Source organism: Hippoglossus hippoglossus, chromosome 23 (genome assembly GCF_009819705.1).
Source record: "Hippoglossus hippoglossus isolate fHipHip1 chromosome 23, fHipHip1.pri, whole genome shotgun sequence".
NCBI lineage: Eukaryota > Metazoa > Chordata > Actinopteri > Pleuronectiformes > Pleuronectidae > Hippoglossus > Hippoglossus hippoglossus.
Genome location: NC_047173.1, coordinates 9,465,825 through 9,491,841, shown reverse-complemented (window position 1 = coordinate 9,491,841; position 26,017 = coordinate 9,465,825). Strand labels below are relative to the sequence as shown.

General features: G+C 42.9%; 1 protein-coding gene across 1 annotated transcript; it reads left to right on the top strand.

Moving 5' to 3' along the window:
* Window positions 1–25,343, top strand: lrrc17 (leucine rich repeat containing 17). Its single transcript, XM_034578395.1, has 5 exons — window positions 1–343; window positions 10,452–10,824; window positions 11,818–12,316; window positions 20,773–20,928; window positions 23,757–25,343. The coding sequence occupies exons 2-5, from the start codon at window positions 10,552–10,554 to the stop codon at window positions 24,182–24,184; spliced, it is 1,356 nt and encodes a 451-aa protein (XP_034434286.1). The 5' UTR covers window positions 1–343; window positions 10,452–10,551; the 3' UTR covers window positions 24,185–25,343.
* The last annotated feature ends 674 nt before the right edge of the window (window positions 25,344–26,017 follow it).

Sequence of the window (26,017 nt, the reverse complement as noted above, 5' to 3'; positions counted from 1 at the left end):
TACTTTTGCTCACAGGCTCTCTCTCTGTCTTTCCTCACACTGTGAAGAGTGCAATCCAGCTGAGGGGGTGAAAAGCAAGGGAGTGAGAGAGAGAGAAGGGGAGAGCAAGGGAGAGAGAGAGGGAGAGAGAGAGAGAGGGAGAGAGAGAGAGAGAGTGTGGAGGAGCAGCCAGTCATTCCTGCCTCACTCCAGGCTCTAAGTTTACAGGCAGCCCGGCAGGATCTGTTTTTTTTTTGGCTTGGACACAGCTCTCATGACAGGATTAGGAGCCGGGGACGCGGGACCAACCGGAGATCTGCAGGTCCTAGTGGAAGAGCCCGAGCCAGATTCTCTCCCAGCACAGGTAGGACTGAAACCCTCAACAATGTACCATCACATTAGTGTATCTGCAAAGGATCCTGCAACCCCCCCCCCCCTATCCTTTCTGATACAATACTCAATATGCAAGAAGATTTACTGCCGAGGATAGTTTGGCACCAGAGATTCGCGCTGACCTTCCACAACACAGCATATTATTCTAATCCTGATGTGAAGTGGTTATTAGGTTTCAGACTATGTGATAAAATCAAAAGGATTATTGTTACTCCCTCCTTCTCTTGAGTGATTCCTTTGTTTCTTGGACATTGCAGGCATGCGCTCATACTGTAGAGATGAAGAATGAATGTAAACATGCAGACAACGTTACTTTCAAAGACAAACTTTTTGCACACGTGTCCGGTATCAAACGTTGCTTGATATATTCGCAGCTTATGTCTGCAGAAGTTTGATTACATTGCAAACATATGAGGATGTGAGAGGACAGAAGTGAGCTACTCACAGGGATGGGAGGCATGTTCGCACTTTTTTATGCCTATTTCGCAGTTTAGCATGATTAAGCTGAAGCTACCAGGTTTATTTTGAAACTGATTTGTAGTTGCTCAAGTTTGTGGGGAGTCATTGCACTCACATAAGTTTTGATGCTTTTGACATGAAACCACAGGTGCCGGTCCCTTGTTAACTTAAATGCGATAATCACGTCCTGTACATGTGGCTCAGTGGATAGAGTCTATAGGGGAGAAACACTTGTGTCAGCGTGAGAGCTTGATTTACCCACTTGGACCCTCTTTGTACTGTAAGAAACTCTGGATGGCCGTGTCTTCAGAGTGACTCATGTTCATTGGATACATGCGGTTAAAAATAAAATACAGTGGGGGGGTCGGAGAAGTTGGTGTTGGCTATGAAATCAAAATGAATCAGAAGGATGACTAAACACTCGGAGCTGCTGCATGGCTCATTTAAAACTATAGTTTTAGGTGTGTGTGTGTGTGCAGCTACAGGGAGTTCCATGCCCCCTGTGTAGGTTTCAGTAAAATTCTAGCGTCGTGTGGTTTCACTCTGGAATTCTGCGCTGACTTGCAAGTTTACTCCAATTAAAAAGTGTGTGAGACCCTTTCCGCTGGATTTCTGCTGTTTCAGCTCGCCACAGTAACACTTAAGTGGAGCGCTTTGTAGTGAGAAGAGCAAGAATTCTCTCTCTCACTCTCTCCCCAAGTGTGTGTGTGTGTTAAGTGCAGATGTGTCTGGCGCCACACCAAACCAATCAACATAGCGGGCCGGCAGGGGGAAGACGTGTGTGTGTGTGTGTGTGTGTGTGTGTGTGTGTGTGTGTGTGTGTGTGTGTGTGTGTGTGTGTGTGTGTGTGTGTGTGTGTGTGTGTGTGTGTGTGTGTGTAAAAGCTCTGTGAAACATCTCATGACAAGTTTTCGAACTCCGTCATTCTAATGAAGCCTTAATAAGATAAGGATAAGGAAACACAACAGTAAAATAAATCCTTTCCCTGACTTTTCTGTGCAGAATCTATAAACCCCGGTAATCTCATGTTTCATGTATTAAAGACGGAGCTGATTGTGTCATAGTTTGCTGTTTCAGATTTGCGTGATTAGGCGCAGTCAGGGGACCGTGCAGGGGAGACCACCCCATTACATGATAATGTTATCTAAAAGCTAACTGCTAGTCAAAAACACATGCAGATGAGCCGGATGGACACACAAATACACATGCATGAGACAATGACCTTGTCGGGGCGCGTACTTACTTTTCCTGTGGGAATGTTTGGACCCAACAAAGAGAATTCTCATGGGTAAACAACATGAACTGTTGGCTGGTTTCCATCAGTTTTCGTGAGGTCACCATGTCTGACCCTGAAGTCTGAAAACCCCAAAATGTCATTTTCTATCTCTCCACTTCTTTTTTCTTCGTCTTTTCCTCTCCTGCAAGCAAAAATGAACTTGTCTGGTTTCAATTAGGCTCTCAGGGATGTGTTTGCTCTCCATACACACGGCATATATACATCCGTCTCTGTCTCATCCTCCGGTTTAAGATATAGGGTTTGTGGTTAGACTTCATTTTTTCCATCGTCTCCTATTTTACATTCTCTACCATCATTCCTTCCTTATACCCCTGTCTTAGCGTGGTGGTGGGGCTACATGGTAACAAGCCACAGAGCTTTGGGCACACACACACACACACACTCAGAGGAAACTCAACCCAAAGGCAACAAATAATTCTCCGCTTACTGTGAAGCTAACTGGCGGAGAAAGATTTCTGCAAACACCTATAAGCTTCCCCCTGATCTCTAATGGATGGACTTTCTGCCTGTTCCATTCTAGTGGCTTATTCTTGTTTTTGCAGCCTCCCCTTCTTGTTCTCGCTCTCCCCCTTTAACACAGTGGCCCTTGTGTTTTCTGAAGCGGTTTCCTCTGGAGGTCTGAACTCTTTCCATCCCCATGTGGCCTGTCAAATGTTGCTGGAGCATTAAGGGCCTCTGAGGGAGAAGAAGAGACTGTGCAGCCTCGAGGCTTTGGAGGTGGGAGGCAGAGACATGAATGATCATGACAAGGATAAGATAGTTCGACGCAGATTTTGCTTATTCCTCAGCCAGCGAGTCACTTTTGGTTCCCCTGTCCTCATGTTATTGTGCATATGATAAACCAAGCACAGGCAATATTTTTTTAATATGATTATAGTTGGTTACGTTTTCAGTTTTCAGATATGCAATTTCCGGAGTTGGTCTTTCTCCTTTGAAAAACGCAGCAGGAGATAGTCGGGGTCAGACGCGTTCACATCAACAGGAAAATGTCCAGAACATTCAGAAGAGAGTTGGAATTTTGGGCAGAGAAATCATGTGTTTTTGGTTACAACACATCAACACCGGCTTCGGCCCTCATCGCCAAAAATCCTTAAATCTCATTGTCTTTCAAAGTTGACATCTTCTTCATTCTGAGACACATGTATGTATTCTTGTGTGCGTGTTAGAAACATCATCGCCATGCCCACCCGCTCGCTGTGAACTTTCTGCACATGTTCCTGCTGTATTCTAACACGGGCTCACTCTGATGTTTATTGGGCATTTTACAAGTTCCAGAAAATGTATAGAGCAACTGACTCTGACATTTCTCACACAGAGCCCCCCCCCCCCCCAAGAAATGTTTCAGGAAAAATAGTTCAATGCATGTCTGAAAGCAGCTTATGTAACAAAATGTTATGGAAAAAAAATATTGCAACCAAATTGAGCTTTAAACCAGTCACAAACCAGCCAAAACTTCGATGTTAAATATTTGGGTTTTATGCCCGGAATCTGCACAAAACTAAAAAATGATTCCCAGGGAAAAAAAAGAGTAAGGGCATGACATGCAGTAAATTGTTCAGCCGGCCAAGAGTCAACCTGGGAATTGGTTTCTAAGGATCATGTCGCCCGAGATCCTAAAATTTCATCCACATCTGAAAATACATGTGCTGTTGTCTCTATGGATTTTTATCCTCTTCTGGTCTTTTCCTGGGTTAACAGAAGCAGTGTGGTATCATCTGACACCAAACACCTTCTCTTTGCCAGAGGGAATTTCCCTCATGCTGACATCATGATATTCCGTCTCCCCTCCAACTTCCACTTCTGACGTTAATCTTGTCCTGAGCCTGGTTTTCCTGTTTTCCATTCTGTCTTCCACTTTCTCACCAATTGTTTCTCTTCCCTCAAACATTATTTGGAAATGGTTTTTAAATGTGAAAGCTGCCTCCATCTGTATTTCTCTTACTGTCCACTTCTCCCACCCCCCTTCCTGATGTAGGTGGGAAAGGGATAATGTGAGAGGGCAGCCAGTTTGTGTTTCCTCTGGTCTGCTGAGGCCAAATGACCCATTTGATCCCAGAGACGGTTCAGAAAACAAAGACAGACAAGGCTGGCTCGCAGGTGTCTCCTCTGGGACTCCTGTAATTTATGTGCCTCACTTTGTTTCCATCTTCATGACTTTGTGCTGTTTTTTTTTTACGTCTGTGCCAGCAACAGCCAGTTGGGTTGTCCATTGATTCACTACATTCATGTGAACACGATTTTCTTCACATTTGGCACAAACAAACCAGTTCTCCGGACTCAAGGAAGAAAAGTTCACTGTGACCTCGCGAAGACTCATGGACGAACTGATTAGATTCGGGCGGTCAAAGGTCACAAAACATGTTTTTGGCCACTTGAACATGATATCTCAAGTGTGGCTTCAGGGAATTTCCCATTTTGACAAGTTGTCACCTGAACTTAAAGATTAACTGGTTAGATTTAAGTGGTCAAAGGTCATGGTGACTTAATATTATCATTATTACTGAATACAATATGTCAGGAGCAGGTGGAAGGGATGAAACTGCAGTGGCCAGCAGAGGACTATATACAACCACATAGCAGAGATTCTACTATATTTCAAATGTGCATGTGCGTTGTGTGAAAAGTTTCCACTCTTTCATTGACACATTTTGCACTTTGACCTCTGGTTCTTTGGCAGAACGGTTTAACGTCCTCTCACCGTGGCTAATTTCGCCACTGAACTCCTGCCAAACCACCTGGTTCGACTACACATTCCACTGCACTGTGCAGCACACACCACTATGCATTATATAACTAATGTATGTGGAGTCCTACTGTATATGCAGTCACTGAATCAACATTATGGAAGGAGTATGAGGCTCAAACGAAAGAACAAGTTGTTTTATTCTGCAGACAAAGGCACATTAAAGCTGGTGGAGCAGGGAGACACTTGATATGAGTCCACACTGTTCCCAAAACAACTGCCAGTCAGACTTGAAGCATATATTCTGTGGTTTGTTTTGATAGAGAGCACTCACTGTCCTGGACTTGTTAAACTGTTTTGATTATAAAGAGCAAATGACCAAATTAATGATTTTTCCATTAGTTCTGCAGCTAAAGACACACTGGTACAGTTAGAGTCTGCACAGCCAACACTGGTAACCCGAGCCCGAGCTTATGATGACATAATCATGCTCTCACTGTTACACATTTGTCTCTGGCGGTGCTCTGTGGTCTCTCTGTAAAAAAAAAAAACAACCTACTGTGGTTAAAAAGTGAAAGTATTGAAAACTGAGCTTAAGCGTCTGACGATTAGCAGCAAATATAAAGAGCAAACTGCTGACAGGGTGAGCATTTAAACTACACTCCTGTTAGCATGTAGCTTCTTTACTAAACTGGGAACAACCTGATTAAACTGCCAGTCAAACATGTACTGAAGGCTCCAGCGTGATTGATGAGATAATTTGTACAGTAATAACTTTCACTTTGTCTGTTTCATTTGGTTTTCACACATAAAAAGCACATTTCGTCAAATAATGAAGCTAGCCAGTAAACATGTTACAATAGACAGTTATGCTAAATAAACAAAAATCCTTTATGGTATCTGTACAACGGTAGATTGCAGTATTAAAAAAGGAGCCAGATTCTGTGCAGTAGCAATTGGGAGATGGCGCAAATACACATGCAGCTTCAATGAAACTTAAAAAAGTAGCACATGGATATAGATCAGTGTGATTAGAGCTACCTCAAATGACATAAACCATCTTTTGATGGTACTTTGACTCTCTTTGGTCCCTGTTCCAATTGCTAGCATGGAGGATGCAGGATTCATGACCCTTTACTGCAGCCAGCCACCAAGGTGCAAGGGAGACGCTTTCATGCCGTCCATTTTTATATAGTCTATGGATTACAGTGACGCCAACACCCCAGGTACATGCTAGTTTGTAGGAATTATGTTTGCAGTGATCACATTCTAACTTTTGCATGTTAGCTTATGGTGGCACTAGATAAAAACAAAAACAAGGGTTTACCAAACTGGAAAAGTGACCAGAGGACATTCAGCAGAGTGGCAACTGACATTTTTCCAACATTAATGACAAACATGCTTCATCTTTGACAACTCTCAGCAACGAGGTAAGAAACAGGTCTTACGATGCTCGAAAGTCAGAAGAAGGAGTGTGGTGGCTGGCAGGCTGAATGGCTGCCTTGGGAAACTTTGACTTAACTTTAACTGGAGTGGGCAAGAGCTAGTAGTTATAAGGTACAACGATCAAACGGAGACTGGAAGTTGGAGCAGGCTTCTTGTAGAGGGAGGATTGATAGGCTGATGACACCCAGGGGTGCTAGATTGTGATGATTCACAGGTGTCGTCAGCGCCAAGGCAGAAAGGGGCCAGAAATTAACATAATGCAGACCAATCATCTACCACTTTCTTTTCCTCTGACAATAAAGGCCACCGATTCATCCCCCAAAAGCTTGCGACACGTTGTTGCCACATTTCATGTCCAGACCAAACTTTGTTCTGGTTCGGGACAGATGACGGTGGCACCAGAAACTGACAGATTTAGAGCAGTGCCCCTGAGGAAACATCTGACAGGATATTTACAGAGACAGAGAGAAAGAGGGAGTCAGTTTTTCTTTGAGTTGGCATGGACCGACCAGAGGCAGCTGGGGCGGGATAATAATACTAGGCTGGAAGGAGCTAATTCAGAAGCTGCTATGGACATGAGGTGAACCGCAGGGACGGGATTGGCCGAGTGGGTTTTGTCGAGGTCCCAGCAGGAATGAGTGTTGGGATATTGCAGGCTGACCATGGCTGTAGTTTCCTGAGAAGGGGACCGACTTTTCCTGCGGAACAGCTGTGATGTGGAAAAGATCAGAGCAGCACCAGCACCGGTCCAAATGGTTTCAAGTCAGCTCTTAATTATAGAGGGAAGAGGAGAAAAAAAATTGTCTTTTGCAGCTGAAGTGAATGGTTTTATCATCATCATCATCATCATACGTGAACATTTTCTAATTTAGATTCAACAACCTAACAAGAATAACACATATCATTTTTGTAGTGCTTTTAACAAGGCTCAAAAACACTAAACATGGGTTAAAGCAAATACATGCAAGTAACTAGACACATAAAATATACATCATTACTCTCGCATGCTCTGAAGAGGGGGGTGTATGAGTAATGTTTTGAAGGTGGACAGGTCGGTGCAGTCTAACGCCAGGTATTGACAGAGCCCTTTAGCCCGAGTTCTGGTGCTCGGTCCTGCAAAAGACGTGTGACAGAGTTTGGAGTTTCCAACGTGTTAGATGGAGCCCCCCCCCCTCCCATGACAACAATCGGCACACCACATGTCTTTTTGAAGATTAATGTTTATCCTCCGAGTTCCAGAAAATCAGAAAGTCTATGCTGAAGAGCACTATAGCTGCTTTGGGTCTTTGTAATGGCCACGTTGTGGACACTGTGGGTTTTTCCATTAGTTTGTCACTTTTCTAAATGATGTGTGTTTTGGAGGACAGTGTGTTTGCTCTAAGCTTAATGTATAATTCTTGCAATGTTATTGCCAAGCTTAACCCGCTGAGCTGCACAGGATCACTGGTATGGTTTAGGCAAACCACTGTGACGTCACAACATTTGTTTGTGAACTGCCATTTTGAAGCCTCAAGTTTGGCATTTTGACGAGTGCAATCTTGGTTTATTTAATTACAACTACATCTGCGATCTGAACCCATAGGTCAGTTTCTAGCTTCCAATCACAAGGCTGAATTGAATGAGACTTGAGACCATTAACTCTGTAAGTAGGTTATTTTTCATGCAAGACATTTTCTTGCAACTCTTGAGAGACATTTGAGAGAATACAGGTATCAGGCACTTTCGTATTGGCTCAACTTTCCAGATCTTGTCCATTTTTATATACAGTCTATGGTTGGATCCTAGTAGTGCATAACAAACACCTGCACCAGACCCAATGACTAACCTTGAAATATGTGTCCACGGCTTCCCACTCAGTCTCGTCTAGTCTTCTGTTTGGCCTGGCACGAGTCTCGCCTTCCGTAGAAACGTGCCTCTCATCAGCAGAGCAATCAAGCTAAACAGACGCAAGAACATGTGTTTGCAGTTGACAGAATCCAAGCATGTGAAAAGACAAACACACAAATCCATGAGGGTATGTTTGATATATGTGAGTAAATATAAAGACAGATGAAAGACAGACTCGATCATAGACACACTTACAGCTGGTGGCTGAAAAAGACCAGTTCGTTCAGTATGTGTTGGGTTTGGAGCAGCAGCTCGCTTGCAAATCAAACTTTGGAGTCTGCTTCATTTGAGACGATTGATAGTTGGGACAGTGAAGAGCTCTCAATGGACTGGAAACATACATTCTCAGCTGTTTCTGTCTGTAACTGCAGTAACATGCCCGGTCTGTTACTCACAATGGAGCGACAACATCTGCATTGACGGGCTTGTTCCACTGTGTCGGGAGGCTGGAAGACTGTGAGGGGGCTGCGGTTTGGTACAGTTGGACTGAGTCTGCGTGCACATGTGTGTTTTGTATCTGTGTGTGTGTGTGCGCAGTCTTTCTCGTCAAACCTGTGGGCTTCACCTTTTTGCTTCCGATCACACAAGGGACCCATGACTCATGTATTCGATTAACAACGTGCACACACACCCACATACATATAATCGTGAGTAGGGAGTCCAGAACAAGTTGCTATGTGGCAAATAAAAGGACAGAATCCCCACCATCCCAATCATTATTAGGCTATAAATATTAATATTTGCAGGCATTTTTATATTTGTGGCTCCTGATAGTTTCAGTTTGGCAGAACAAATTGTGAGACAGCTTGGCCGCAAGAAAGAGACAGAAAGGCAGGAAAGAAAAGCCACATGATGAGTTTTAGAGGAAAATTGACATTTTTGGAAATTCGCTTATTTGCTTTTTGGTGGACAGATAATTTGATAACTATTATTCGATTATTCTTCATGTGAATAAGCAGAATCTGGGAAGGTTTCTTGTTTCCGTTTTGAGTTTGACCAAATAGTGTGTGGAGAGCAAAAGCGGCAGAACACATTGATTTAAATCTATCGGCTATTGACTTTGTACGAAAACGCCGCCTGGACCTAAAACACCTACAACAAGGTTTGCTTTTTGTGTTTTGTGTGGACAAACAGACTTTTGCAGAATCGTTGGATTGTAAACGACATAGAGTCTCGGCACGTTGACCCCAGAGGCTAATTGTCTTCAGACAATAGCCGATGGGCTCCCAGAGAGATCAGAAGACTGGTTCTGTTTTCATGTCTGTCCATAACTATGAGGCTACAACAAGTGAGAGGGATAGATAGATAGACACTTTATTGTTCCCGAGGAAAGTTTTGAGAATTGGCCGGGTATTTTAGCGTGTAGAGAAGGGATCAGGGGGAAACCGCCGGTCTGGCTTTACAATCTCATTGCAGAGAAAAAAATGTATAATTTGTCATTTTAAAGCAGGTTAAGTGCTGCACTATTTGTTAGAGAGGAACAGTCCAAAAGTTTAAATATACCTTAACCAAAGCACTTTATACCACAACCACATTTTAACCCTTAAGTTTTTTACTTTTTCCTTCAAACCTCTTTTCCTTTTTTCGTTCTCCCAACTTTCCTCTTGCTCTACCTCTTGGCAAATTCTTTCAACATGTGCGGTGTTGCCTGTTTTAGTTGTCAGCATGTCTCAATGTGCCACCGAGACAGATGCCCACAGAGCTTTTTAAAAGTCTCTCAGAATATACAGCACAACTTCCATTACGCCAAGAAGGTTATTTTGTCCATTTGTTTGTGGGTAATAATTGACAAAACATTCTAAACAGACCTGGTGGACGGATGCAATGTGGTTCGGGGAAGAACCCATTACATTTTGGCGATGGATCTGGACCAGGGGATTTTCTTTCATTGTGATTAACATTGCGAGATGAGGTGTTTTTTAACATTTTCTCAGGGAATAATTCATGGATCTTGATAAAGGCATATTTGGAGAACTGATATCTACGAGTACGTGAAATTTGGTGCTGAGGGCTATTGGGCCTTGATGGAGATATGCACTCTACTGGCCTTCTGGTTTGTTTTTGACCAATATGCTTATTCTTTCTACTCATTTTCTTTTGATTACACACAAACGTATCCATCTAGGCAAGCTGCGTGATTTGCACAAGGTTTAAATTGTTCTTTTCTACAGCCCCTCAGCTGCCACGACTCAAGTGTCATCTATAATTTGTTGAATTGGGTCAGTTTGTGTGAACCAGCCACTGAAGGGCTTTGAAAAATTCACCTCCCTCTCTCTCTCTTCTTTGTTTGTCTCCTGATACACACAGCTGTGACCGGGCTCCAGTGTCCCGTTACACAAATCACCCGACAACCGTCTCCTCGAGGTCGACCTGTTTACCGAGAGGCCTCCCCTTTCCTCTTCCCATCATGCGTCTCCTCGCCGCCCTCCTACTCTTGCTGGTCCTACGGTCGGCAGAGCCCAGGAGAGGCCCTCGGTCGGGGGCTGCGGAGAGGGGTAGCAGGGGCAACGTGCGAGGCAGAGGCAGGGCGGGGGTCATGAGACGGCAAACTCAGGAGTGCAAGGAGTACACGGAGGCAGGGGAGAAGTACCTCGACTGTCAGGACCAGCAGCTGACCGGGGTGATGCAGGACTGGCCCAAAGACATTCACCACCTGCTGCTAGCGAGAAACAAGATTCAGGTACATATACAGACCAGAAACAAGACGTAGACCACCTGCTATACAGGCAGAGACAAAAACAGAAAAAACTAAAAATGATAAACGGCGTCTAAGAAAGATCTAGTAGAGTTTTATGTAACAGTTAATGTCTCAAGATTCTGACTCTGCAGCTAAACGCAGGCAGCTTGTTGATACCACAAGCATCTGTGCGCCATTCATTTGGTCCGGAGATCAAACACAGACATTTCGTGTGTGTATATGTACAGTATGTGTGTGTCTGTGAGCGAGCATACAGGATGTGTGTCCCAGGTGCCGAGAGGAACAAAACAAAATGCTCCTTTGCCAGGAAGGAAATGATGAAGACTGATGAAAAACTGGTTTAATTAGGTTAATCCAAGTTCAAAGCACTGTTGAATGATCAATGATTAGATTTTCGTCAGTTAATGAACCACTGAATGAAAGAATGTTCTATTCACATTAAACATTGTTATTGTCAACAAACGTCATGAAAACCCCACCTAACAATCCAGTAGCTTGTTTGATGCTCAGCACCAAGAAAATGTGCTGGAGGTTAGGGCTTCATCTGCATTTGTGCGTTTGTTACCAGGATTACTCAAAAACCTCTCAACGGATTGTTATGAAAGTTTGTGTGGGGATGGGACATGACCCAAGAAAAAAAAAAACCATTACATTTTGGAGTGGATCTGGATAAACATGCAGATCGTTTATTTTTTTTTCACTTTCTTTAATATGGAGAGATAGGGCGTTAGCCTTGGGGTTCGCTTCTCGTTTGTTTGTGTGTTTGTTACCAGCATTACACAAAAGAGATGTGGTTTCATAATGGGACTGTTGAGGTATGCACCCTACTGAGTGCCATTCTAGTTCCTACTGAAAATGTAAACCTTTAAAAAGGAGTCATAAGTGTATAAAACGATTTATTTTGATAGTCATCACTTTCGTAACAGAAAAGTCAAGGTTGTTGGTAGTAACAACCGTTTATATTTCGCCATTTAGGTTTTGCGGGACAACATGTTCTTCCAGTTCACCCAGCTGAAGAGCCTGGACCTCCAGCAGAACCACATCTCCATGGTGGAGGATGATGCGTTCAACGGCCTCTCGCAGCTCACCACCCTGCTCCTCCAGCACAACAGACTGAAAACAGCCTCCGAGGAGATCCTGCTGCCCCTGCCCCGCCTCACCTACCTCCGTCTCTACGAGAACCCTTGGAGGTGCCACTGCTCCCTGGACAGCCTGGTCAGGAAGCTGCAGGTGCCCAGCAGCCGCAACCTGGGCAACTTCGCCAGATGCAAGGAGCCTCAATCGCTGATGGGCCAGAAGCTGAAGAAGCTGAAGGTGGACTCGCTGTGTGTCGACGACAACCAAGTGGACGGGAGTACGGGAGGCAAGGAGGGGGGGCACCCGAGGTCTCCGCTAATCAAAGTGAAGTCGGAGGCCACGTCTTTGTGTCACACCTACATGTTCCCAAAACCTCTGCTGGACTGCAACACCAAAGGTGAGAGGATGTCAAGTTCTGTATGTTTGTGTCTTCAAATTCTGTCATGTAATGCTAAAATTCAATACATTTTAAAAGTAATTATAATCTGAAGCATAGATTATATATATATATATATATATTTCTAACCAGCACATAATTAGATGAGTACACATTTTGTACAAATATTTATGGTTACAAGAGGATGAGTCCTACTGACTTTGGTGATCTTCTAATTTTCCACAAGCACGACCATAAGGTTGACATCTTTCACAGTCTTTATTGGCCAAAATCCAGAATACATGCATCCTTTATTTTCAGACAGCTAGTGCAGTGCTCTCTCTAAACCTCCCTGTTGGAAATGGGCTGTTTGTTTGGCCTGCGTTGTTGCTGTTTTGCAGCTTCTGTTTCTGAACCTGTAAAAGTGACCTGCAGTATCCTGAAGCCTCGCCACCGCTGCTGCACAGAGAGCTGTTCACCTGTTTATTCAAAGTTGGTTGAAGCTCGACTCAGTAGCAGAACCCTGAACTGGAGATTGCCATTGTCACTGGATATTCAAATTGTATTAAAACTGAACATAATGCGTGTCCAAATTGCATCAAATTCAACTCTGCACTTTCTTGGACCATTAACAACACACAGGGTGAAGCCAATAACATGAACGGTTCCATGAAGTAATGGAGTAATGGTGTGGGGGGTTTCGCCTTATTAAATCAAGCTGTAGAGCGTTCAAGTAGACATTTTAGATTTTTAATGAAACTTCTACTGTCTCAACAATTGGATATTATGATAACTTTGATGATCCAGCACTACACTTTTAGCCTTTGCCTCTCCTGGACAGAGTCGAGAGAAAAATCCAGTAGCTACTGTTTTCACACAAGTGGGCTAACTAGAAGGAAACTTAACACCAGGGAAGGCATCCACTCACACAAGGACTCGGTTAATTTTTCCTGCAGCAGAAATCGTTCGTTTGCAGCCAGAGAAAACAACCATACAAACTTACAAATGGGCCGACCCTGGCAGAGGAACGCCTCGTATAAAAAGGTACATTTGTTAGGTTTTTTGCGCTGCACTCCTGAAACTGGGCATGGGGATTACTTTTGCCGTCTAATGTTTTGGTTCCAGCCAGGCTGAGCTGAGCAGAGTTATGTTTGTTTTATTTGCTTTGCCACGTGGGGCATCTGAGCCTCATGGGGGAGGGAAGGAGCAGAGTCTGGAGCTGGTCTGGGTTTATTGCTCCTTTCCCCCCCAAAGTGGCGGCTTTACTTCAGGGGTTTAATTTGCATTCAAGGACATTTCACTCTATGATAAATCACGTAATTTGATAAACTGCATTGTGTGTTCTAGTGTGGTCTTTTGAGATCATTGCTTCTCGGATTTTTGGCAAATACAGCATCATGTTCTGTCGTGTGCTAATTTGAATCATGCATTCATTAATTTTCTGCAGATTTTGTGGTCTCCTGGTGATTTTCGAAGGCGCTTTGTGGTTTCAGTTTTACTACTGAGTCAGCATGGGTCATAAGCTGCAGATAGAAAAAGACTGAAACAAGCAGGCATCCGCCAAATTTGTTCCTCTAGATTTCACATCTGCCTCTCTCTGTGTAAAAACTCCACTCTGAGGTCACATCACTCTTTCTTCTTTCTACTTCTCCCTTTCATCCTCTTCTCGACATTCATTAAACTCCTTTATCTTCTTCTTCTTCAAAGCAATAAAGACGACTCTTAATGATGCCCAAATAGCATCCAACTGTCACCACACTGAACTGAAGGATTGTTCATGAGTCAATCCAAGTCATCTCTCATTTAACCGAGCAGTTGAATGCAGCTATAAATGGGAGCTAATGCCTTTCAGAGAAATCTTTCATGGAGAATCGACAAGCCAAAGCCACACAATGCAGCGTCTGTGTTGTGCAAAATGCTCGAGGAAGCATTTTGCATATTTTCCTAGTTACATTTTTTTTGTACAGAAGGAAGTTTGAATCAATTCTTTATCTCGACCACTACAAGGTTCCTCTGTTTGTCTCACTGGCTTTTTCTCACATGCATCATCTTTCATTGTCTCCATATATGCCCCAACATGAAAGCGCTTTGTGGTGTGTGACTGTTGCTTGATATATTACAGCTGCTATCCATGGTTGTTTGACTTGCAAGTTGTGAGACTGAAAGTTGATACCAGCTGGAGGATTGGCAGCTTTTAATTTAGTTGTTTTCACTGTGCTGGGTTCCAGCAGCAGTGTTTTTATTGGTTGTATTAGCTGTCAGTCACCGTGGAATCTAATCACAGGTAGATTATATAATTAAGTCTTGTGTTTTCTCTACCTCCCTTTTGCCTGTTCAGTGATCACTTGCAGATGTTGGTAGGGTTTGGTTTGCAGTGGCGAGGATGTGGCCTCCAAAGCATTGGGGCAACACACGCAATATAAAGATCTACTTAAAAGGAGATGTATAAGACTTATTTTAAAGTTCATAATTTGAATTTGTGTTATTACTTAACAGGCTCAATGTTCAGTAAAGACATTGCTTTCCTCATAATGTCCATTGCTGCAGCTCCTCTTTTCAGCCTCTGTCTGACAGACTTTGTTTTAGCCCGTGTCTCTTTAAAGCCGCTCTCTCCCGATAAAGCCCAGTCTGTTCTGATTGACCAGTTGGCCCACTCTGTTGTGACTGGTCAACCACTTCCACAGCCTACACCCTCTAAATGGCTCTGTTGGTGGGTGTGCCTGTCTAGCTATTTGGGGTGTAATATGCACATTTGGGGCATTGCGATGTCACATGGGGACTTTTGACATCATCACTTTGCTACTTTATAACAGACTTTGTGCGTTTTAACTTTGCATTTCTCAGTATTTCTCAGAACAACACCTGGTTGGTAATCTAGTCCAGCACACGTCCAGGACTGGCAGCTTTAAATCTTAAGAAGTTATGTTCGACTCTGAAAAACCAAACAATAGAACAATGGTTTAAAAACACAAAGATTAAGACTGAAATGAACAAGAGTGCTGGGTGGTGGAACGGACATGGAACACAGTTCTCTCTCTTATGGAACTGAGAGCAACCAGCAGAAAACCCAAAGAGTGGAAACATACCCTGATCTCTTTCTATGAAACCAATATTTTCCTCTTGTTGATTTCCTTCTTCTTGTTTTTCTCTCCACGTCTCCCTCCCTCTGGTTTAAAGACTGTTTCTCTGAGGTCAACCACAGCAGATTTCAGGCTCCACGTTGTGCTCAGTGCTACGCAGAGTGGTCAGAGTTAATATGGGAGCTCCTCAGACTGCGTCTCTCAAGGACGAGACGTGGCGTTCCAGTCTATCAACAGACAGAACAGAAAGTCCACTTACACAAGTAACGTTAGGATAAAGAGTTAGTGTTGCAAGAAGAACAACCCTCTACCTGGCTCTCTATTTCGAAAAAAAACTACACTTAAATATCCACAACTAATTTGATTGGCTATTGTCTGAACATATAATCACCGAAAATATTTTTTTACTCCTGTAAAAAAAAGTATATTGTCACCGACCTCCTGTCTCAACATGAAAAGCTTCTTTTGGAAAAGCTCAAAAATGTTGGTACACAAGTTGACATTGAAGTGGACATTTTTATGATTAACGTGTATATATCTTTGCTCTCCTACAATGCAAACATTGGAAAGAGGAGTCAAGGTCTTGTTTAAAAGCTCTAAACACAAACAAAACACACAGCGTCCATGTTTTTTTCCACATTCCGACTTCAAAGCCAGACCAAGGGCTTCACAACTCAGGTAATGGGACCTTCTGAGGAGCATGTGAATGCCTGGTATGTGCAGCATAAGCCTTGGGAATAGAGGAGAGAATATAGGCTAGAAGAAAGATCTGAACACACTTGGGATGTTTTCCAAGAAGTGCATTAACTTCCCCTTGTTTTTCTAGGCTCTTGATTTTGCATGTGGCCTGTTTGGAATTGATGTAGTATAAAGTCTCTGTCATCACTCCGGCTGAAGATATAGAGGCAGAGGTGAAGCCTTTTCTAAACATGCTGACAACTATGTTTATATGATATCACCATTACAACGACCAGATTAGCGCTAGTTGTCATGACCTCCTTACGCTGATAGTCTACCGGGATTTAATCATGATACATAAAAAAATAAATAAAGGTTTACTGCCTCGCTGCTTTGACTCAAAGTGATTAATGCTGCCAGGAGCCATGTTGGAAGTTTAATACAAAGATAGAAATCACTCAACAAAGCAACGAACTCAAAAACATATCACTGTGGGAAACAAGATACTTAGATAAAGGATTGGTTAGCTGAGAGTCAAACACCATTTGATTGGCTTGTGCCTATGTTGCCACGTGAAAACTGGAGCTCAACTTCTGCCGTGAGCAGCGCGGGCAAAGTGATGCAGAATGAACCCAAAATGCAGTTTGGCAATTCAAGACGTCGCCCTATTTAAAGTGAAGGAGCAGGATTTTGATAGAAGCCTCCAAGTCCAGACTTAGCAACGTCTTCCATTAGGCGGGCTGTGAAGCACAACAAGGTCTGTTGGGCGTCCCCCCAGGCTCTGAGCTTGGCCAGGTCAGTATGTTCTTAGTTCAAAAGTGATGGGGAAGGGTCCCCATAGAGGAAGTGAAACATAGTCCGTCATGGGGCTACTGTTTCCAGAGTTCCGACTTGACTGGTGGTCCTTTTGGTTGCCACCCACCGTTTGCTGCTGTTGTGCTCCTCTGGTGTCCCAGCAGGTCAACCCTGCGCCCTGTTTGGGGTTGCGATTTTCTCGTGATGTCGCTCAGAAACCCATCCACACTGTTGTATTGTTTTGGCCTGTGGTTCTAGACTTTGCCTACCAAACCTTGCTCACAAGGTTAAAAAAAATTTCAATCGTACCATAAATCCTCCATATAAACTCCAAGCCATTTGAGTTGGCAGCCAAAAATGGTTTCATGTATAAGGTGTGTTGGCTGCTTCCCAGTCACACCTCACATGCCCTCATGCATGATATTATGTCATGCTTTCCCTTGGATGTCCTGGCTCACAGTGAGTGGGCAGTAAGTCAGCAGAAACACTATGAAACACTAATGTTCCATGTTGTAATTTGAGAAGGAGACAGAGGTAAAGAGAACAAGGAAGACCCATGTTAAATGACACAGAATTTACAGCTACCTTTATGCAACCATGCAGGTTTAGTTGCTAAAAATATTTTTTTAAAAACACTTGGAGAAAAGACTCCTCCTGTCAAGTCTGTTGCATGAATCCAAACCACAAAATTAACTGCAATGCACACAGTTGACCTCAGTGTAGTCTGCGCTCTTAAAAAAATTAACTGCTTCCCGTTTTACTGTCCAAACATCATGAAACATATGGCAGCACCTGCTCCACACAGACCCAGTATCGTGCAGCTGTAGCTTACCCTTTACAAAAAGTAGGAACAATTTATGGAAAACAGTGCATAGGGGAGAAAGGAGGGAAAGAACCAGACTACAAGCCACTTTTAAACTTGTAACTTATGTGTTCATAAACATCATAAAATACACCGTCTGGAGTGGGACGCAATGTAGTTAAATGTCCAGATTAAAGTTCTGCACAATTACAGTAATGAATCATGCAAACAGCTTAGCCGTACCTATTTCAACTATGTAAATACTGCTGCATATTTACATCAGTGTGTGTTATACTAATGCATCGTTGACGTATGTTTAACTTCCGTAGGATGGCGAAGTAGCTAAATTGCTGCATTAAGTGATTCCAGCCGGGCACTTCGATGTAAAGCAGAGACAATAATTTAAACTTTGAATAATAAATTGTGAAATCCGACAGAAATTAAACAGCCAGACCTCCAAATAAAATCGATGCGATATGGTCTGGTTTCCAAACGTAGCAAAAAGCACCTTTTTTTTCCCCGCTCCCCCCCCTGAGAGTGAGAAATCTGTGCAAAGTAATGAGTTCTGCAGATTCAGCAAAAGAAATAAATAATAAAAGCCGTGTTATGAACAAGTGACTTTCACTTCTGCTGACATGTTCCTGCTCTTTCACCTTCTCTCTGCGTGTTTCTTCCTTCAGCACTAGAGGCACACAGCAGATGTTAAAGTAAGAAAGAGCCTCACTCTTCTAACTGAGAGGCTTGCTCCGTTAAGAATCACAAGATGCCTCCCGGCCCCTGATAAAGACTGACTTCCTGACAGCTACATTTAGCTCGAGGAAGCAACGCGAATGAAGGCTTAACATCGCAAATCAAGATAATGAACAAGATAATCGCTCACTTTTCTATCTTTGACTCTGCCTTTTCCTTTCTTTCATACCCCGAGAGAAATACACTGTTTAGGACTTTCAGGTTGTGGACATCACTCATCCATAGTCATTGCAGATTATCCTCATTAGACTATAAAACACACTAAACCACAGATGGATCTCTGTTGGACAGAGGGGCCTTGTATTTGGCTTTAAAAGCAGAAGTTTGATCTGTCCAAGGGGAGCCTGGGAATATGAGTCTTTGAGTGCAGCTTAAATTTCACCATTCCCCCTCCTCCCAGCTTTTCTAAGTTGCAGACACATGTACACCTAAGTCAGGATTCTCTTCAGACCTCTGTATATGTGAATATATCAGTGTTCCAGCAAATCACGGCGTGGCTTTACTTGGAGATCGAATCTGATGACCCACAATATTCGCTTCGCATTTGCAAATGTCTGCTTGTCCAGAATAAGGGACAAGGAGACGATTGAAAACGATGACGAAGACTCCCACAGCCGCTTGCTGAGTGGGTTTTTTAGGTCACGACGCGACACGACGCCTTCACTGATTTGTTAGGCTCCCTTTGACATGACATGGAAGAAAACAACCGGCATCAGCCTCGGCTCCCACTGTAGAACATGACATGGATGATTTATCTCAAGTGTCGCTGACTCTATTGTCTTTGCTAACAGCTACTGTGCTGTTCCATTCTGCATTTTACTGCTGACATTTGTAGGTCACGAGCTATTGTTCAAGCAATCTGCGACGATTCTTTTGTCAGGCGGGACGCACACGCCCCCCCTGGTCACATGATATTCGCTTCCAGACGTCTTAGTATGGACAAGGATAACTGATAAGGAGCCAAAGCGCTTGCATGGACAGAAATCAATTTAGTTTAAAAACGCCGTTTTCAGATCTAAACGTAGTGTGGCTGTAGCCGGAGACACGACATTCTCGATGTGGAGGACTGACGGCTTGTAACATGGAACGTAAAGGTCTCCACAGTCTTTTTCACCTTTTTGCAGCTGCTCGCTCTTTATCGCATCATCGAACAATTATAACTACATTTCCTGAGTGCACTGGCTATATGTATGCACGCTGTATATGCACGTGTGTATGTTTACAGGAACATACCTCCATAATAACTGGCTGCAACCTCTGGGGCAGTAAAGACTGCGACATCTGCATTGTAAAAAGAGCCTGTACGCATTCTTTCCTGAGCAAATTATACCGTCTGTGTAAATAAATATATGCTGGAAACCGGTTTACACCAACGCTCGACTTCACACACATTGCATGCGTTCTTTTCTTCCTCACATCTAGATAATAAAGGACTCATTTCATATTAAAGAAATCCTCGCTTGTTATTGGCTCAGTCACTTCTTTCCTCTCATCTGCAACCATTTTGGGAACCGCTTCAAAAACAATCACCCCTGTTCATTTAGATGATACAGGTCGAACGGACCACCAACTCAGATCTATGCGAAAAATCGACACATTACAGATGTGAACTTTAGAGCAGACGATTTTTACTTGTGCAGACGCTGACAGATGAATGACTTCAAATTGTCTCCAGAAAGTGTTCATCCCAAAAACTCGTGCACCAGCAGTCCTTACAGGAATCTGGATGTGTTTATCGTCTGCATAGAAGCTCCACATATTCAGCTTTTTAGATTTTGGAAGCGAGGAATCTTTATTTTAACCGTCCCAACACTGTAGAGATGATCTCAAAATTGCTTCAGCGTGGGACATTTGATTTAAAGCTCGGGAGAGGATCTGCTATCTGACATGGGAATATGCGGGGGAATCGCTGTTTCTTACATTACATTCTTTAATGGTGTGTGTGTGTGTGTGTGTGTGTGTGTGTGTGTGTGTGTGTGTGTGTGTGTGTGTGTGTGTGTGTGCGGAAGCGAGAGGAAACACTTCCCTGGCACAGAAGTGAAACAGTGTTACACACGCTGTCACACTCGTCATCTTGAAAACGTTAAATGCTGCACACGGCCCACACAACATCTTGAAAATGGATAAAGATGCAGACAGATTGGATTTCCACATCTCCGCTGTATTCGACTGATTTCACTTGTTGAGCACAGCAGCCTCCATCCTGTAAACCTATCATGTATCTGTGTTGTTTGTGGTCATATATATATGTACTCACCATAATAAAAGGATAGAGGGAATGAGTATAACCTTAGTTTCAAATAAGGGACAGTAATCTTTCCTCTCTCCTCTGAAGACCAGATGTTTGTTTTAATGATTGTCTTCCTCCGCAGGTTTGGATCACATCCCGTCTGACCTGCCGTCTGACCTCGTGAAGATGGATCTGTCCAGTAACAGCATCAAACATCTCAGGCCCAAACAGTTCCTGCTGTCCAAAGACCTCAAGCTGCTCAACCTTAGCAGCAACAGCATGCAGCGTATAGACACAGGTAACACCGCTGCTCAATAATCCATCCGCTTACTATCTGTACCACTTATCCTTTTAAGGGTCACAGGGGGGGTACCTCGTTGGCGGTGGTAATGATAAAATTGATTCATATTGCACTTTTACAGCATTAAATGGACCCAAGGGGCTTTACACAAAAGGAACAGAAGCTTAAACTGAACATATTTAAAAACATCTCTCAATAAAATCAATTTAAAAAGGGTTAAAGCAATGTTAAGATTACAAAATAAAATATAGCTAAATTAATTAAAAGAAGACCATAAAAATGTCGATAATTTTCACGATGAATGTCACGCAATTATTATTTCTTTTACGTTTAAACATTATTCTACATCTCTTCTTCATTGACTGAGTATGAAAAACACGTCCTCACTGTTTGCACAACGCATTAGAAATATATTTATATAGATTGAGCTTTTGTTGTATTGCTATTTACAAAAAAAATATAGCAATAATTATTGATATTGTTTTATTGCACAGCCTTAGGACAGAGGATGCATTTCTAATATGTCATCGGACTTTGTTCCAAATCTTTGGTTCACACTTGCAGACAGCTGCTTCACATAACCTCACAAACACCTGAACACACACATCACATGCATATATTTCTCTTTTCGTCTTAATGTAAATACTGGTTCTGCCACCATTATAAAAAAGTGCAGACTCATTATTCGTTCCAGACTAATGATGTTTGCGCTCATGTCTTCCTGTCCAAGAGGGAATCCTTTACAAACCCTCCCATTTTATTCATTATCCCGCAACATATGTAAACAATTATCCGCAGCGCCAGCCCCAGTGCATCCAGAACTATTTGGAAACTATTTGAAAACTTTTGGAAAGTGAATATATACGCTCTGAGGGCTCATGATAGCCACAGACATATTGTCTCAATCATGATATCTCCTGTTGTATATAAAAAAAAAAGAAGTTTTGAATCGTATTCAAGAGGTTGTTTATTTAGTCTTTTCAATCTGGACGATCACCAGAGACGGAAAGAAACATGAATGAAAGCTCTGGCTCACTTGGATTGTTAGTAATACTTTAAATGCACTGTTTTTTTGCAACAGTCTTTCGTTGTGGGTTTTGGCGATGTCTTGTGCCAGGTCGTTGTGTGTTTTTTTTTCTCTCCTGGCAAGACAACAGTCGAAATTGACAAAACGACAATTTGGACCGTTACAGCGAAGTGCAGTTTATTTGAAGGTCAATTTGATGCAGAGTCCTGTGACTAATAACCTGACATTTAAGGAATTGTCACTATGCGGGGTCTCCATCTTTCTGGAACCCAAACACTGCAGAAAAAAATTATATTTCTCAATACTCCTCATGTAAAAATCCCTGTGGATGACGTTTTGTTACTGTTAGTGAGGCAACAAGGAAGGAGCATGTAATTATGTAATGGTTGGACTGATGCAACACTAATGTTTGTAGCTATGGTGATTTTAGAGATTAATATTGTGTTTAATTTGTCATGGAGCTTTGTTGGCAAGATCAACCCAGATTAGTGGAAACCTGGGGGGGTCGCAGCATTAATTTATCTCCTCTGTGGTGATAATGATGTTATGTATGTAGCATTTTGGCTGGAAAAATGTAATGTCACGGTTTGAAGCGTCAGTCTCAGTGGGCGCTCTGTTGTTGGATCTCAAATCCTGGAGGGAGGGCTGATCAAAATACTTGGAGATTAGTTGTCTCTCTGCTTGCATTCATTTATTCATTCCATCATTTATTTCAGTAGTCCAGGACGGTGAGATCATCAAGGTTTGGAACAATGAACAGATGGAAAAACAATTATGGAGACAGGCAGCTGGTTAGCCTAGCTTAGCACAAGGCCTAGCACAAAGACTGAAAAGCAGGAAACAGCCGGCCTGCCTGGCTCTGCCCAACTTATTGGAAATGATCAGCTTTAGACTTGTTTTTCAACAAATTATACAATTAAATATACCAGTGAGGAATGTTACTTAAAATAATGTGAGCAGGCTTTATCTTATGCCGACTGAAGGGTCCAACAGTGTCCAAATAAGCTTCCTTAAATAACCTGCTGTGAACGTTGACCACATTCAGCTTCCTGTCGCCATAGTGGTTAAAAACAAGCTAATAGCTATTTTGGGAGATAATGAGTCGTCTTCCCGTTCCTCCTCCTTCCACATCATTCTATCTGGGCCATCTTTAAGGTCAAATGCTAGAGAAGCAGCAGCAATAACTTTTAAAAGTGGACACCAAAAGGATGTTAGTCCTGAGCGTCAATTTTCTTCTTCTTTCACGTCTCTATCTCAGACACGTCTTTATTTTCGTCATATTTGCCGACGTCTATATGTACACCCTCCTCCCCTCACTCCTTGTGTCCACCGCCCCATTAATCCCAGTCAAACAGTCTGATTACGACGTCTGGAACCTATTAGGGACACAAACAGTCCTCTTTTTCACTCAAGTTAGTTAGATTTCATTACTTTTTCTGGGGTCCAGCTCATTTCACATCCATAAAAGGGGAGCTGTATCAAAGACTCGTCTTGTTATCAGAATGATGGCAATTCAGGTCAATTGGTTTGGGCTAGGAAGGAGGAGCAAAAGAGAGACTAAAAGTTGCTCTTACATTCACCAGGTAGCCAGAAACACTAATCCAAACGAAGGCTGATGTTACTGTGTGTCTACAGAATGTGTAAATAAGCAGCTGACAACTTTGACAAAAGATTTTTATTGTTACACTAAAAAGTTGTTGCATTGCTCCAGGATTGGTGCCAAAAAAAAGCAACCAAACCATAATATTCCAGGGAGACAAGATTAGTTTAAATATTGATATTTTTCTTCCCCTCCCAGCTGCATTTGCAGGCCTGCTGTACCTCCGTGAGCTCGACCTGTCCAACAACAGCCTCCATTACTTCCAGTACGGTGTACTCGAGGACCTCTACTTCCTACGGAAGCTCTCACTGGCCAACAACCCGTGGATCTGCGACTACAACATCCACTACCTGATCTACTGGCTGAAGCACCACCCCGGCGTCTCTTACACTGGCCTGTTCTGCACCGAGCCACGGGAGTTCAGGGGCTGGCGCGTCGAAGAATACGTCAAGACCTACAACGGGGAGTGTCCCAAGGATAAACAAACAGGGGGGGTGGACACGGGACAGGGAGGTCAGGGAGGGTCGGACAATGAAGCACAAGAGGCGATGGGGGAGACTGAGCATCTGCTTCAGCACCTGAAGGAGAAGAAGCGAAAAAGGTTTGAGATCATCAGGCTGAATTAAAGCGGAGGTGGATCAGTGGACTGGTGTGGTTTAGAATGGAGGGAAATGTACAGAAGAGGCCACAGGGTGGTCTGTGGACAGGCTGGAGGACGGATTATTAAAGGCAATGATTTGATGTTCAAATAAAGATATGATGAGCGAAAATACAAATTTGGGATAAAATCCAGAATTTGGTCTTTTTCTTAAGATTCTTAGATATGAAGTCTTATTGCTACGTTTACCTTGAAACAAAAGGTGTAGGAAAATGCTGTTTGAACTTTTGTTTTATCTTTTTTTTTTCTTTTTAACAAAAGTTCTCTTTCGGTCTTTTTTCTGTATTAATTAATGTATGATATTGTCTACCTGTTTTCTGGGAATAAAATTGGGTTTATTTTTTGTGAACATGTGTTTTTACTAAATGATGCACAGACATGATGGAGAGAAGAAGGTAGGATGAAAGCAGATCGCTGCTTTAATGAGGACATCAAAGTTCCAGATAGACTTCTCTGGGAATCCACCACATGCTAACTAGATAGAAACATACTGAATTGTAAAAAAATTATCTGATCTCGGATTTCAAAAGACAGTTGATAGAAAAATTGAGGGCTGTTCAAAGTGATCTCTGGGCATGTGAGGTATAAAGCTTTATTTACATATTTGGAAAAGACAGGATGGAGGCCAGACTCATTCCAATATACACTCCATGATGTTTCTGTCTAGTCGCTTGTCGCCACCATTATCTCTTTGAAAAACAGTTTGCCATGCATCCTGGGATAGGTCGGCCCGAGAGGGGTCCACCCTTGGGAGCCTTTCTTGAAGGGACGCACGTTTGAAGGAGCCTTTGCAATGGGACAGCCAGGTTCTACTGCTGTGATGCATTTTCAAATGCCCCGTCCGAAGGATACAGCCGCTGAATTGAGACACAGCCATAGTCTGTCACTGCCAATCCTATATTTCATTTGACATCTGAATTATGACAAATGACATATGACAAATGACGTTGATGTTGCATAGACCAAGAAGAAGTTTTGTGGTGTTGATTAGCGCCACCTAGTGTGTTCCCTTGATGAAACTCCCAAGTCCCAGGTGCTTAAACATGGTCTTTCATTTCCTGCTGTCACTGAAGGAGTAAAACATACAGTTTAGCATTGGAACTCAAATAAAGTTTGTTACTGAAAATAAATAAAATGGTTTCACAGACACTGGTTGATCATTTATTGCTTTAACACTGGAATCTTTAGTTTTGGATGAAGGCCGCGCATGAGTTTTTTTCCCCCCCTCATGACAAAATGGATAAAAGGCAGATTGGCTGCATCAGTGTCAGGAACTACCAATCAGATCAGCTACATGACTTCCAGGTTGGCACTGAACAACCTTCCAACCTGGCACTGAACACAAAGAAAGGTTATATCCTGGACGGGAGCCTTGTCGGATTACGTTGGCCGGTGGGTTTGTAGGAACTGACCTCGACATAGTTGAGCCTGAAGGGTGATTTGACTTTTTCCTGTTTACTGGGATGCATTTATGTTCCTTAGTGCAGCCACATGTGTTTTACATTAAGTTGATCTTTACTGTGTCTGGCAATGAGCACCCAAGCTGTAGTTGTGTTTTTATGTGGACACAGTGCCCCCTAGTGTTCAGGATGAGGTAGTCCTCAAGGATGATTTAAAAAAAAAAAAAAGGCCAAACCTCCCCTTAAACCATGTCTCATTAAAATGGGTGACTGTTTAAAAGTAAACCTGCATAAATGAGGTGGGGTGTGTGTTCAGGAGTTAGAGGGGGTTGTCCAGTCAGCAGAATGTCGGTGGTTCGATCCTTAGCTCCTCTGGTCTGCATTCAGAAGTCTTTGGGCAA

Coding starts and splice junctions, on each gene's coding strand:
- lrrc17 (XM_034578395.1), top strand. CDS start 10,552: ATGCGTCTCCTCGCCGCCCTCCTACTCTTGCTGGTCCTACGGTCGGCA. Junction 12,317..20,772: donor GCTGGACTGCAACACCAAAG/GTGAGAGGATGT, acceptor CTTCCTCCGCAG/GTTTGGATCACATCCCGTCT. Junction 20,929..23,756: donor CATGCAGCGTATAGACACAG/GTAACACCGCTG, acceptor TTCCCCTCCCAG/CTGCATTTGCAGGCCTGCTG.